General features: G+C 44.3%; 1 protein-coding gene and 1 pseudogene across 2 annotated transcripts; one reads left to right on the top strand and one right to left on the bottom strand.

Annotated features, from left to right (window-relative positions):
- Window positions 1-1883: 1883 nt before the first annotated feature.
- LOC114785211 (T-complex protein 1 subunit delta-like) lies at window positions 1884-7568 on the bottom strand (annotated as a pseudogene).
- A 391-nt stretch (window positions 7569-7959) lies between these two features.
- On the top strand, window positions 7960-14497 carry pus10 (pseudouridine synthase 10). 2 transcript variants are annotated; one of them, XM_028971358.1, is made up of 18 exons: window positions 7960-8023; window positions 8114-8260; window positions 8352-8573; window positions 9083-9169; window positions 9258-9292; window positions 9378-9489; window positions 9620-9681; window positions 10123-10168; window positions 10315-10379; window positions 10517-10602; window positions 12222-12347; window positions 12427-12483; window positions 12571-12647; window positions 12922-12977; window positions 13062-13179; window positions 13414-13556; window positions 13672-13771; window positions 13903-14497. In XM_028971358.1, exons 2-18 carry the CDS (start codon window positions 8135-8137, stop codon window positions 13939-13941), a joined length of 1557 nt encoding a protein of 518 aa, XP_028827191.1. In that variant the 5' UTR covers window positions 7960-8023; window positions 8114-8134; the 3' UTR covers window positions 13942-14497. The 2 variants fall into 2 exon arrangements, with proteins under 2 accessions (XP_028827191.1, XP_028827192.1); XM_028971359.1 differs by having other exon boundaries at window positions 7978-8019.
- Window positions 14498-15774: the final 1277 nt, after the last annotated feature.

Here is a 15774-nt window from a genome sequence, read left to right on the forward strand (position 1 = left end):
TGCTACCCCTCACCCACTCTCTCACTCAGAGTGTTGCAAAATTGTTCCATCCAGTCAGCCAATCAGGTGTTGTGAGCACTTTTCAAAATCCAACTGAAAATTCACTGCAGATATTAAACCCCCTGTGTCAGTATCCTCATTCAGACAGTTCAGCTTGAGAACTTGCTTTGTACTCTCTATACAGTTTTCTATACTTTGTTATCACAAGATTAACAACCAAAAGCCTTTTTAAAGGCTCATTACCTTTTATATTGCATCTCTCTCCCTCTATCTCCTTGACTTTCTCCCTCGCTCTTATTCTATATAATTGCATAATATATTATTTGTAATTATATTATACTATTTTATATATGGCATATTATATTCTGTACTATTCCTTACCAGAAGTATGATTTTCTAGTCTTATAACAGGCTGAAAGTCCTAGCATATTATTTTATACTGTATTATATTTCTTAGTTGTAATAACAGTACAGGATCCAGGCCTTTTTAAAGGCTAGTCTAGGTAGAAGTAGCTGCCAAGCAACTCACAGCCTTTTTAAAAGGTTGTTGTTCTTTTATATTTTAGCTATAGTATTGCAAGAGTAATTCTAGATCAACTTATAAAGACACAATTTCCATAAATAACATGGATCCCAAACAAAAAAAGTGGCGCTTCAAAAAGAAAAGCAAAAAAAATGAAGGAGGAAAAGCAGGCAGTTTTCCTAAAAGACGTTTATTTAATATCAAACTTTTTTTGATAATCCGCTGGATAAAAGTGAGATGAGTATTGCTAATGTTAGCAGTCACCAGAGTTCTAGCAATGAAGATGAGCTCAGCAATTTGGTCATGGCCGTGGTGCAGAGTTTGGAATCTGGATAGATTGACTGCTTCTGTGACAGGTGTCTTTTAAACAGAGAAGAAATTGAGACGCTCCCAGCGTCTGCTCCTCAACTGTATAAAACACGACTGGAAGCCAGAAATCTGAATGAAAATATTTGTTTCATTCATGAACAATTTTGTTGCTTTTCTGTCTCACTCTTCAAATAAACCTACAATTGACACTATATTCTCAATTGACACTATATTCTCAGTGTTCCATGTCATGTTTTGTAAGTGGGGAATCAAATTATTTTCCCCACTGTTCATTTCTGAAGGCAAATATCAAGTGGAAATTTAAATGGGGGAGTTTTACTTTTACATTGTGTGTCTTTACTTTAACTCAAGCACACAGCTTGTGTACCTGGTCCACCACTGGCTCCCTCTTACTGAGAGTGCAAACAGGAAAACGATTGTAATATCAAGTATCAGAATTCTTATGGCAACGTGTGGTTGGCTGGCACCCTGCTTTAGTCAGTTTAGTCAACTACACCAAGCGTCCCGGGATGGGCTCCGCAGACGCAACACTGAGTAACAGGACCATTGGTAACCAAGTTACATTTTATTCTAATTCACAAGTAGCCGGTAATGAGCCTTACATCCTCATAGTGATGGACAGAGACACAAGCCACCAGTTCAGGAACGGATTGGAGGCCTTCAAACAGTTCGGGTAAACAAAAAAAAATTGTCTGAAAGTGGTAAAAGCCAGAATGGCTTAATATGGAACAGCACCTGAATGGATTGTGCTGAATGAGACATTCATTTTCAGCGTAGTTGTTCTGGAATGGAGACATTTTAAAATACCTTTAGAATAAGTGAGCTTTATGTTAAACCCCTTACAGTCATCCATAGCCTTATGGCTTTGTACTATAGTATAAAGTGTTTCCATGTGGACCCATGCTAAACTTGTCTGTCTGTTCAATCCTTAAATCCATAACAAGTTCAGTAATCACCATATTTTAGTTAGAATATGTACATTTTAGGGTACAGCGGCAATAGTCATGAACAAAGCCACACATGCACGCTATAGAATCTCAAAACGAAAAAACATTTTATTTAAATTATGCCACGATATCCAAACACAGCCTCAGACTGTGGACATGAAGAAAGAACAGAATCATGACGACAGTGTTCCAACACCAGCATCCACCCCTTATCGAGTATTCACCTGTAACGCAAAGTGAAACGTGGGCTTTAGCACATGTAACGTATGCTAAGAACGGTCTTAGAGCAGAGTACATGGTACAGACTACAGCCATGTTCAAGGACACTCACCACGTCGTCAATCTTCAGGATGCTACGCACAGTTTCTGTGGCCAACGTCAGAGCACTGATGGACACGAGCAGAGGCTGCACCACCAGCTCCTCCAGAATGTTAGAGATACCACCCTGAGAGAGAGAGAGAGGAACAGACACTAAGATTTCCAAAATATAAAAAGTTATTATTTTATTTTTTTTGTATCGGATTGGTACTCTGGATCGGCCAACATCCAAACACCAGGTGTTTGTTACCGGAACTAAGAGGGCCAGATAGGTGCATCCCTAGCTGTTATCCCAATCAAATATTGCAGAAGCCCACCTTCCGGACATTGATGCCAGCAGTCTTCTCGCCCTGAGCGTGCCTGTTGCGCAGCTCTGTCACAGTCGAGATGGGGTTGAGCCCAGCGTTCTCTGCCAGCGTGGAAGGAATGACCTCCAGCGCGTCGGCGTACGCGCGAACACAGTAGGACTCCATGCCACCCAGAGTGCGGGCGTATTCCGCCAAGCGCAGCGCCAGCTCGATCTGGACAAAAGGGGCATACAGTTCATCACCTCTCCCTCCCCTGGGAAGATCTGATCACAACCTGGAGCACCTTGTCCCTGTGTACGAGCCCTTAGTGCGCAGGGAGCCAGCAGTCACCCGCACAGTACAGGGATGGTCTGAGGAGAGCGAGGAGGCTCTAAAGGACTGTTTTGAGTCGACTGTGTGGGATGTGCTGTGTGACGACCATGGGGAGGACATTGACAGCCTTGTGACATGCATTACTGAATACATAAACTTCTGTGTGGATAACACCGTACCCACCAAGACTGTACGGTGCTACCCAAACAACAAACCCTGGATTACTACAGAAATCAAGGCCCTCCTCAAGCAGAAGAGGAGGACCTTCAAATCAGGAGACAAGGAGGAGCTGAAAAGGGTGCAGAGGGAATTAAAAAGACTAATCAGGGATGAAAAGGACAGCTACAGGCAGAGGATGGAAAACCAGCTCCAGCAGAACAATGTCTGCGGAGTCTGGAAGGGCCTCAGAACCATCTCAGGCCACAAAGAAAAGAACTCTCTGCCGGTGGGGGATGTGAGGTGGGCAAATGAGCTTAATCACTTTTTCAACAGGTTTGATTCATCTGCCACTGACTCTCCCCCCAAACTGTCCTCTCTGATGCAGCCTGCTGCACCTGCTGCAGACACCCCCACCTCTATTCGCACCTCCTCTAAACCCCCCAGCCCCACCTCTATTCACACCTCCTCTACACTTCACACCGCTGACTGCTCCCCCTCCCCAACCACGGCATCCAGCACCCATCCAGCACACGGCTCCAGCCTGTCTCTCTCAACCATGCAGGTTAGGAGAGAACTGAGGAGGATGAAAGCCAGGAAGGCAGCGGGCCCAGATGGAATCAGCTCAAGGCTTGTCAGGTCCTGCGCAGATCAGCTGTGTGGGGTGTTGGCGCACATTTTTAACCTGAGCCTGAAGCTGGGGAGAGTCCCACAGCTCTGGAAAACCTCTTGTGTGGTACCAGTGCCAAAGACTCCACATCCCAAGGACCTCAACAGCTACAGGCCGGTGGCGCTGACATCCCACCTGATGAAGACACTGGAGCGGCTGATCCTGGCCCAGCTTCGGCCTATGGTGAGCTCATCACTGGACCCGCTTCAGTTTGCTTACCAGCCTGGCGTTGGAGTGGATGATGCCATCATCCACCTCCTACATCGTTCCCTCTCTCACCTGGAGACCGCTAGGAGCACTGTGAGAAGCATGTTCTTTGATTTCTCCAGTGCTTTCAACACCATCTTACCCACAATCCTGAGGGACAAGCTGGAGCACACAGGAGTGGACCTTCATCTAGCCACATGGATCCTGGACTACCTGCAGACAACTGTGTCTGACACACAGCCCTGAGTTCTCACATACTGTGGTCGGTTAGTGAGAGGAGTGGTGAGTGACAGGAGAATGGTGGCTAAGCTGTCATCCCTGTTGGACAACATCTCCCACCCCATGCAGGAAACTCTGACAGCACTGAGCAGCTCCTTCAGTGGCAGGCTACTGCACCCACGATGTGGGAAGGAGAGCTTCAGAAGGTCTTTTCTTCCAACCGCTGTCAGACTCTATAACAAAGACCTCACAGCTGACCACACATACACAGACAAACACACACACTTTGGCACATTCTGTTAAATTGTTAACTATTTAAATTGTATATTTGTACATATATACAGATACATATTTATCTTATTTTTTGTCATGCTATTACCTCTGTTTTTGCTGCTATTACCTTCTGCTTCTGTCCACTTTCTGCCGTGACAAGTGCAATTTCCCACTTGTGGGACTAATAAAGGTTTATCTTATCTTATCTTATTAGATTAAGATAATATAATTTCTAAATATCTGCAGCAAATTCATTATTGGAATATAAAATGACAGAACAAGAACACATTTATGGCCAGACATATGGCCAGGAGGATACTGGGTTGGATAACTCTCCAAACCTCTCAGAGAAATAAAGACCCTTCACCTGAGGATGGATTTCTGGATTAGCAGCACAGTGCAGCCTGCTTTCTTGATTTGTTTGACCAGGTTGAGGATGTAGGAGCGCTCTTCATGGAGAACGTGGGCCATCTGAGTATAGTCAGACACAACAATCTGGTTGTCCATCTGTTATCACCACATTTACATAAAAAAATTAATAACCATCAACCAATAATCTTCAACCAAATTCCAGAACCCCCCTTACAAACAACATACGACAAGTTGCATTTCACTTCTCATTACGAGGTGCTTTAGTCTAAAAAACTAAGCACTTTCAGGAGCTCCACTAGACTCACATCCGTCTTAGGTGGGGACAGGCAGAACTGGATAAGGCCAATTTTGGCCTTCTCCACACGGGTCACTCCCGTGTTCACCACTCTCTGAGTGAGGACCAGGCCGTCAACAAGCTCACAGTCATCAATGGTCCCTCTGTGTAAGTAAAAGATAAAAAAAATACAACACAGAAGGTTTCATATCCCCAATTTGATTAGCCTATAAATAACGATCAAATATAAATGTAAGGGCTAAAGCTAGTATAGAACTTTCCACGGTCAATTATTTCAGCATATAATATTCAGTGTATTATTGGGTACTAATCAGACAAATAATCACGAAATTTCATCGTGAGCGTTGTGTGTGTGTATGAATTTGATCGGATCACACCAATACACTACACTTAACTCACTCACTTTAAAATGCAACCGATATTTTTTCAGCTCCATCAACTTTAGAGAAACAAATAATTAAGCTCTCGAGCAATTACACCAAACCCAATCCTTGACTCACCCAAGCTTCTTCACAATGTGAATGTCTTTCAGGTCAACAGTGGTGGCGGTGCCAGGGTCAATGACCCTCATCACAGCATCCACGCTCATGGGTGCCAGCAGGCTGGAGTACTGAGACACCACCTTAGAGCACAGAGAGGTGGTGGCGCTGTTGAGCAGCGTCTCCCGGTCGCTCAGTTGCACCGGCTGACTTATGGAGGTCAGGATCTCCACTCCTTTGTCCACTGCCTTCTAGAAGGACTCAGAAATTATGGTGGGATGTATTCCTGAAGAAAAGAGTGAAAGAAAAAACGAAGTTAACACATCTTACAATGGAGCACCTCAGGGCTAAGAGTCTTTCTCCGGGACACAATGGTTGTTCTGGGGTTTCATCCTGGGACTTTTACCCATTTTCCACTGCTTGGGTTCCCGAGCTGGTTCCCAATTTTGGATCAAGTGCCACACTTCCCCACAGAAAAAAAAATTACTGCCCCTAAACTTCGCTGGTCTATTAGTGAGAACCTGTGACGTAACGAGCGGTGGGTGGAGCTTTAGAAGAGTGAACAGTGGAATGCCAGTCCCCAGTAACTCGGGAGTGCTGAAGAAATTAAAGCTCTTCTAGCTACATGGACGTCCACAGAAATTAAACAAAAAAACCCTACAAGAAAGTGTATGAAGAAATAAGGGAAGATTTGTAATGGATCCATTACGTACCTTTCTGAAGCAGTTTGGCACAAGCGTCCAGCAGGGCTCCAGCAATCACAACCACAGATGTTGTGCCATCACCAGCTTCAATATCTTGGGCTTTGGACAGCTCAACCAACTGAAAGACAGCAAACTCGTGTCTTATTTTAAAACATCTAACATAACAATGCACCAGTCACCCAGGGACCTCCCTGTAGTGCTGGTCAAGCTGATAAGATTGTGATCGACTCTGCAGGCATCTACAATTACGTTTAAAGTAAATAGTACAGAGTGTAGTCTTTTGGCCTTCAACAATTTTTTTTCTTTTAATTAAACTTACGTAACATTTGGTTGGATACAAATATCAAGAATCCACAGGCAGTGGTGGTCTAGCGGTCTAGGTGGATGATTCACAAACAGTCAAGGTGCCACTGAGGTCCCCCTTTGAGCAAGGTGCTGTCCCCAAACACCTTTCTTGGCTGCTCACTGGTAGCCTACACATTTCACTGTGTATCACATCCACACACTGAGAATTATTTCCAATTGTGAAATTATCTTTGATTAGTGCGGAAACATGGCAGTTGTATTGTGTAATAAATTGGTCCTACAACCCTTTAAATGGCAGTGTCTCAAATTCCTAGAACTACAATAGCTGAATTTGGATTCATGTGAACTATTAATGAATCAGATGGATTCATTTGAAAACACAAACCATTTTGGCAGCTGGGTGCAGGACCTGCATCTGCTTCAGGATGGTGGCCCCATCATTAGTAATGGTCACATCTCCTTTACCATCCACGATCTGAGTAGAAAAAATAAAATAAAAATCAAGATAACCTAAATAAGCAAAAGATCCAGAAAGCAATTTTAATGTAGAAGCCTGCGTTACCATTTTGTTCATGCCCTTTGGCCCTAGGCTCGTTCTGATAAGATCAGCGACAGCTGACACACAAGGACACGACAATCAAAGGACTGATGTCAGAGAGCGATCAAAGTATAAGCACACTTACGCACTACTCGCATGCAGTGTGAAGTCATTAACAAAACGCGTTTTATTCTATTTCTATGTCAGGCGTCACATAATGCGGTCCGACAAAAAAATCCAGATGGCCAAATACGACAAGACGCAATAGACAAAACTATGGAGCCAGAATAGTGCCGTGTAAACATATTGGCACAAATCTGATCGGTGGAAGTACCAGACTCGACGCATATAGCTGCCCAGCTCCTTTGCGAATACAAATTGAATCTATATGTGTATATGTGTTGCCCCAGTTCTGGCTGCGCGGTTAATGGCCGGTTCGCAGCGGACCAACGTGCATCTACCGATGTGGCGCGCCGATAGTCGGCTTTACTAAACGAAGGAACTGCTTCAGAGCCGCAAGCCTCACCTTTGCCGGCGTTGATGTTGCTTAAGCGGATCTGGTCCGGCTTGTCTCCGATCGAAGGTATTGACGCTGACAAATTCTCTTGCATCTTGGCTCAATGTCGATAAAAACGTGTTCCGCGAAGACTGCAGAAAAGACCGATGCACCTCCGAATAAATAAAACCGCAACTTCTTGATTATCTTGAGATGGACTCTGATTGGACTCCGTCCACAGACCAATCCGACACCTCGCAGAGAAAAGACCTGTCGCACGACGATGACGTCATATGGTACGCGACCAATACAGGCCTGTTAACAAATCGCAGATGTCATCGTGCGAAGCAATACGACACCAGGGACACCGTCTGTTAAAACGTGGAAGGATTTTCACTCTAATAGAGTAAGAACTAAAAAGTGAACAGATCTCGCTTTACCCGTCACTTTCCACCAATTTATCGGATAAAAGCTGCACGCATCGATTGGTCGGTACTCGACTGATCGTGTGTGTTAACCAGCACGCAACCCTTCAATCTGCGAGCCAGCGAATAGTAGAAGTAGTAGTAGGTAGTAGTAGTCGTGTAATAGTAATAATAATAATAATAGTATAGAATACGCGCATGTTTGGTGGACTTCCTCCGTCTTCCTCCTTCCCAGGCCCCGCTGCCCGCGACCATCATGCTGCCTCTGAAGGAGAAGGACCGGCCGCTCGCCCACAAGCTGCTGGCCGCTGGCTGCTGCGCCCGCTGCGTTCTCCGGTTCTGCTGCGTGGGAACCCCGTCCTCGTACTGCCAGTCCTATGAGGCGTGTGGACCTTTACTGGCAAGAGACAACAGATGCAGTTTTGACCTTTGACATTTTGTTGTTGACTGTGTTTCTGTTGGTGGCTGTGCAGGACACGAGCCGGGAGCTCCTTGCTTTTGTAAGTGACATGGGACCGAAGGCACAAAATGACAGCTCAGCAGAGGAACAGGCTGAAGGGCCGCCATCGAAGAAAGTGAAGCTGGGATCGTGTCAGTCCGAGGGCCAGGCCAATGGAGAAGAGCCTGACTCCGGTGTGTGTGTCGCATGTCTGGGAGTTCTGCAGGGCTTCTGTAGCCATGACTTCTCCAAGAAGGTACTCTACTGTCAAGAGACAGGGTTCAAAAGCTGGAAAAGTCCCAGAATTTGACAAGAGACTTTTCCAGGTATAAGAAATAAACATATGAAGTCGTTGAAGAGTCATTGACATGGAACTGACACGTGAATGTATAATGTGAAGTACGTGGTTCCTGTAAGACTGCACCAGGAAGCTTCAGCGTTTAAATCTATCACAGCTCTGTAGTATCTTTGGTGGCTTTACGTGGTGAACTACGTCACCTGATGCTGCGTGCTTTGCTTCCGTATTCCAGCACCGCTGCAGCCGCTCGTCTCCTTTTGAACGTCATGTCCATTTTACTCGGGCTTGGTCGTTTAAGTCAAGCTTTTCAGGGTTGTCATCAGCTTTTGTAAAAATGCGAAAGAACCGTGAAGAGAGAGTGCTTGTGGCTCTGTTTGGTGGTCTGGCTGAACTGTCCTCTCTTGACCGTTGCCAGATCCATCCTGTGTGTTTGTGTGTATGTGTGTGTGTGTGTGTGTCTGTTTCAGGTTTCAGAAGCGGTGAAGTCTGAAGATTATGAGTTTGACAACATGGTGCTGTTCGTCTCGCTCCCAGCCCAGCTGTCCGTCAGAGAGGTGAGGCTCCATAACGCATCGAAATGTGAAATCACCCCTTCGCTCGCACTTACGCCGTCTTTTTTCTCTGATGGGTGGTCCTTCGCAGCATGCTTGCTGGCTGTATGTAAAGAAAGAAGTCAGGTACTGTATGCAGCAAAGGCCTCATGTGCTGTTGGTCTGCTGAGCGTTCCTTTCGTATATATATGCATGTTCTTGTCTGGTTTAGGGAGAAGAGCCTGTGCCTGAATAAAGACGATGTCATTCAGGTCAAGGAGGCTTTTAAGTGGACGCTGCAGGGAATGCTGTCACAGGAGCTGGCCGTCCCTGTTGTGCCAAAGGCAAGTGTTCTGCACAGGGCACCTCAGTGTTTGCTGTGCTGCTATGTATCACAAGTGACAATCACTTCAATTAGAATCCGTGATCTGATTCACCCTGAACTTTTTATTAATATTTTTTGGTCTTGTGCAGAGTCAGTTCGAGGTTGGAGTTGGGTTCGTACACCCTGAAACCGATGTAGACTGCCATTTCCTGTGAGTCATATCATTACATTACATTGAACCAATGGTCTTCTTCAGAGGCTACCCGGGGCAACTCTGGCTTAATTGTCTTACATAGTTACACACTGGTAGTAAGTGGGACTCAAACCTGTCCTCTTCCGAGATATTTTTTATTTCACCCTGCTTCAGGGGTGAAATACAAACAGACACTTCCCTATGAACCAGAAGAGTATAAAGTCCCAGGTTCAAACCCCACTTACTACCATTGTGTCCCTGAGCAAGACACTTAACCCTGAGTGTCTTTAGGGGGGGACTGTCCATGTAACTATTGATTGTAAGTCTCTGTGGATAAGGGCGTCTGAAAAATGCCATAAATGTAAATGACATTGTGTTACATGTGTTCTCATTGTGGGATGGTTGAGCCATGATAAAACGATAGTCTTTTTTTTTGTTTTCTTCATTTTTTTAATACAGGGCTGGTACTTGTTCTGACTGCTTTAAACCAACAAAAAACAAAGAGGTGGGACCACAGGCGGGGCTGGGGGTGTGTTAAATGTGACAAAAGGCTCCGTGACATTAAATACATCCCTCTTCTTTTTCTTCCAATCAGTTGATTAGTAGTGTATCATGACACTTGTTTCATTTTCTATGTGCGCTGCTGCTTAGTCTGTCTTCACTAGAATGGCGGTTGTGAAGGCGCTTGAGAAGATTTCAGATGACAGATTCTGTAGGTGGGTTATTATGCTTCGTTACATCGGACAACAACTTTGGCAAAGCACCTACTGCTTCAGACTCTGTTAGAGACACAGTATTGGTGTGTGTGTGTGTGTGTGTGCGGAGTACCCATGACCTGCACGTTTCTTGGCAGGGAGTACCCATGCCCTCCTCAAAGAGTAAAGACAGCCTGTGCATCTCTGGACACGACGTGTCTGCATGTGTCTGTTTTCGTTGCTGGTGAGTTGTCTTCTACTCCATATCTCCATGTACAGTAAATATAAAAGGATGCACACCTCTGTTTAATATGCCAGGAGGAAAAAAAAGGAGCTTATGTAGGGGTGTTAGAAAATATCGATACAGGGACATTAAATGGGATGAGAATCAGCGTGCGACTACAACCTCCACTCCTGTAGATGCCGCTGTAGACAAATCAGTCTATGAAGAAGCCACTACATATATAATGTGAAGATCACAAGTTCTGCCCCTCTTTGCACCCAGTATGTCACTTTATGTCTTATACCACAATTAGTAACAGTTTCAGACAGAAATGTTAGAGGAATGGATACTGCAGATGGAAAGATGTGTTAAGAAAGCATTCTAGAACATCTTAAAGGTCCCATGACATGACAATGTCACTTTGTGAGAATATTTAACATTAATATGAGTTCCCCTAGCCTGTCTATGGTCCTGCAGTGGCTAGAAATGGTGATGGGTGTGACAAGTGTTTTGGCCATTCAGAGAGTGTGTTAGAGTTATCCGTCTTATCCAACACTTATAAACCAGAGAGATATGACACGAAGCTCTCTTTTTACTTGCAAGGAGAGCGATCAGAGACGACCATGCCTCCAAAAGCTCTGCCGTCTCTTCCGCTTCCTCTCTTTTTATTTAATAAAGGGCGGTACATTCATCACAGGATCACACCATATAAGCTTATAATTTGCATGTAGGGTTGTCTCTTGGTAGACGCTCCATCGCAAGGTCTTCTTGTTTTCTTGCTTCGCTGCGGCTGCAGGCCTCCTCTTATCAAGTCGCGGTCATTCTGTTCTGCAAACAACCTTTAGCCCACCAGTTTCTCATCCAAGAGACTAATGATTAAATATAGTGTGCATATTAAAAAGAATAATACAGTTTAATACATCTGAGATATAAATGTCAAAAAGGAAATAAAAGGTAATTGCATGATAACTTATATACATTTTCCAACAGAGTGGCAGCTCAAATGGTCGGATATGGAATTTGTCCCCTTATGACGTAATTTCCCACCCCTCCCCTAAAACATCTGACCATCATGGTTTCCAAACGAGTGAAGCATTGCAGTTGCTCGGTGATTGGATGTAAAAATGAGCACAAATGTTTTTTTTTTTGTTTTTTTTTGTTACATTACGCGAGCCTCTGAAGAACCGGTGGGTTCATTTTATTTTTTTCATGAAAAACGCTGACACAACTTCCTGTCTGCATCAAACATTGTGTTTGGTGAATGCCCCCTCAACGTCTATAGGCCGCTCTCCTGCTCATTAGCATTTAAAGCTACAGACAAGGAAACTGCGCGTTCTGGGAAATCTCATTGGGGGACTGGATCAAAGTGGCTGTGATTCTGCACCACGGTGGAGTTTCAGAAAGAGACTTCAGATACAGTATTAGGGAGCGACTAAGGTTGATCTAAAAGGAAAAAAAACATTTCCTGTCACAGGACCTTTAAGAACATCTACTGGATCAGTGTACTTTTGCAGCATGATATGTCCACATATTGTTCACTTTATATTTACTTACAGCTTCTTAACTAAATCCACTGTTGTCTAATCATGATGGGCTATAACTGAGGCCTGAGTGTTTCTTACATTTGCCATCTGTCCCAGGGAGATATAATAAGTTCTCGCGCTCGCTGCCCCAGACGCCGTGGGTGATTGACGGGGAGAGGAGGATGGAGTCGTCGGTGGAGGAGCTGATCACCCAGCCACTGCTGGCTGCTTTTAAAGCTGACGGTGAGTGGTGCTTATGACACGTTGCTAGACACGAGGACACACATGAAGCTAGATCTCAGGTCTACATCTCTCTCTCCAGGTTTTAATTTCTCTTCATCAGGAAGAGAAGATGTGGATGTGAGGACCCTTGGGAATGGTATCTGTTTGCTCTTCTCATTAATAGTTTTATGTATAATTGTAATATATAACACAACTTTTTTAATGTTTTTTTTTTTTTTTAAAGGTCGTCCATTTGCAGTAGAGCTGCTGAATCCACACAGGGCAAAATTCAATAAAATGGAAGTGCACCTCCTACAAGAGGTAGAGATGCCCTGCATATAATATAATAAAGAAAAAATGTCTGGTGGTAGTAGTCTAGTGGGTAACACACTCGCCTATGAACCAGAAGACCCAGGTTCAAATCCCGCTTACTACCATTGTGTCCCTGAGCAAGACACTTAACCCTAAGTTGCTCCAGGGGGGGACTGTCCCTGTAACTACTGATTGAAAGTCGCTCTGGATAAGGGCGTCTGATAAATGTAAATGTCTCTACGATAATTATTATGTTATATTTTTTACTATTGGTAACCTACAGGAAATCAATCAGTCATCTGACAAAATCCGAGTGAGGGACGTCCAGATCGTAACCAGGTACAGTCTGAAGTGCTGTTCATGTACAAATACAGCATGAGCGGTTAACCCTCTTTTCTCTGTGTGTGTGTGTGTTTTACACAGAGAGGCGGTGGCTCACATGAAGGAAGGTGAGGAGGAGAAGACAAAGTCCTACAGCGCTCTGATCTGGACACAGAAATCCATAGTACAAAATGACATTGAGTTCATCTCCGACATCAAGGTGATTTCTGGGATTGGTGTGGAGGGGGATTTGAACCGGCAACCTTCTGATTACAGGGCCTCTTCCTTAACCGCTAGGCCACCACTGCCCACTTAAAACCTGTAGTGTTTCTGCAATAAAACCCTGGTTCACAACAGCACCCCATAAGTAATTTATGTTAACAAACATGCCAGTCCCATCAGATAACTCTAATAATGTGCAAACCTGCTGCTTTTTTCCTGCTCTGTGCTGTAGGAGCTGAAGGTCGCTCAGAAGACGCCCCTCAGGGTCCTGCATCGCCGACCGCTGGCGGTGAGACAGCGTCTCATCCACACCATGAGCACTCGCTACCTGGACCCGCATCACTTCTACCTGCATCTGCGCACGCAGGCTGGCACGTATCCCCCCCCCTGCTTTTTTTTATCTCTCAGAACTGTAGACACACTGACACGTCGCGGTCCTTCCCCACATAAACCAAAGATGCAGCATATTCCTTGACCACTCTTTGTGAAGCTACATAAAGGAGTTTGTTCATGGAGACTTCGGCCGCACCAAGCCCAACCTGGGTGAGCTCATGAAGACTGAAGTGGATATCCTGGAGCTGGATGTGGAGGTACAACTCCGAACATCTCATGATTGCCTGTATTCTAACAATATTAGTCTTGAATAAGAACTACATGTTCACTTATTACCGGGAAAATATGCAGAAATATCGGAAATATCGATCCACTGTCTATCTTTCAGTCTGTCGATGTGGACTGGCCTCCTGCCATCCCAGAATAAGTTTGGGGAAGATTCCCTTCATTCATCAGGATACCTCCAGTGCTCTGTGGGCAAGAAAATCTCTTCAGGCTGCAGCAAGACATCAGCCAGGAAGATACCGGCAGAGGAGGGGGGTGACGTCAAACTGTCACACAAAGTGACTGGCATCTGTTAGGTCGGAACAGTGAGCTGGAAGAACAATGACTACTTGGGCAGGACCTCTCCAGGACATTTCCAGTCCTGCTGTCACTGACAATCATTTTTTGGTCTCCTCATTTCCTGTACTTTTGTTCTGGTTTCTATTCATTCAGTTTGACCCTAAGGGCCTCTTGGTTTTTGGCATAACAAAGGACATGTGTTTACAGAGTTAGAATGTTTTCAGTCCTAATTCATTAAAATTAATTATCGACTAGACTGCAGTCTACAGAAAGCATCTCTATGGTTTAAGTGCCGATTAGTGATCATGAGCGCCCCCTGCTGTGGAGACCCAAATTGACATGGAACCACCACCACACGTTCAGGGATTGAAATTTCAACAATTTTAATAGAACTGAAAATAAATACTACGAAACGGCAATGCAAGACCACTACTGGGATTCTTGCTCTAGTGTTTTGGTAAGAAAAAAAAAAAAAAAAGCAAAACAAATGGAGGGAAAAAATAAATTTCTGAAATGTGTCACAGCCTCAATCCACCTAAAGATACACACACAAAAATAGACAGAATAATACTGTCAGGCAAATAAATAAACAAATTACACATATGGTACAAAAATATAAAGGAAAAAAAAAAAAAGACATTTGAAAACCTGATGTATCCTTCATAGTCCAAAAAAAAAAAAAAAAAAAACTCACTCAAACCAAACACACATACAGTATGTGACTATATGACCCTTGCTGGGTCTGGACGGCTCCACTTAGGGGTTACAGTTGGAAGGAGGCTGTAACCATGGCAACCAACTTCCATGGAAACCGCAGAGCAAACACAGGGATTGGTCCAGCTATTTCACTTCCTCAGATCACAGAGAAGCTGTGTTGAAACCACTTGTCAGCCATGTCTTTCATTGTTACAGTCACACACATTTCCTTTTCTTCATTTCATTTCTGTGACCAAGACCAAAAAAAAGGCATTGCATATTTACATCACAAAAAAAAAAAGAAGGATGGGTGTGGTTAGAGGGAGGGGTCACCCATTCTTCCATTTTCAAAACACTGCCACGGGCTTCTAAACAATCACTCACATATTGCATGGCAGTTTCACCAGTGGTGAGGTGAACATGCACACACACACACACACACACACACACAAACAAACTATTCTTTCCAGAGTCAGAATGTGTCTTACAACAGCTGCAGGACGCAATAGACAAATGCCTGTGTGTGTTGAATGTTTTTATCTGCTGAAGAGAGGAGTGTGTTTGGTTGCGGGTCTCCCTGCTGTGAGAAAGACGCCCCTGTACCTGTACCAGTGCAGAGTAGAGCAGAGCGCTGAGCTGAATTGCCTGAGTGGATTACAGTAGCTGGCAGTTCTGGTTACGTGTATATCTGCAACATAAAACCTGTTTCTTATCTCTGAGGAAAAAAAATAATAATAATCCCGTAGAACACACACTCTAACACTCTCACACATTTTCCCTGTCTGTTCTTTCACTCTTTTATGAAAGGAGAGCGTTCGTTTCCATAATGGGTGTAGTACATGTGCTCCCATTTACTAAATCAAGAGGGAAAATAAATGGGGAAAAAAAAATCAAATTAAAAAAAAATAATAATCAGTGAGCCTCACAATAATATACAGCATTTCCCCCTCAACCCTGTCTGTCTGCATGAAACTAAATCCACTGCACACATAAGGCAACA

This window comes from Denticeps clupeoides, chromosome 3, assembly GCF_900700375.1.
Source record: "Denticeps clupeoides chromosome 3, fDenClu1.1, whole genome shotgun sequence".
NCBI classification, from domain to species: domain Eukaryota; kingdom Metazoa; phylum Chordata; class Actinopteri; order Clupeiformes; family Denticipitidae; genus Denticeps; species Denticeps clupeoides.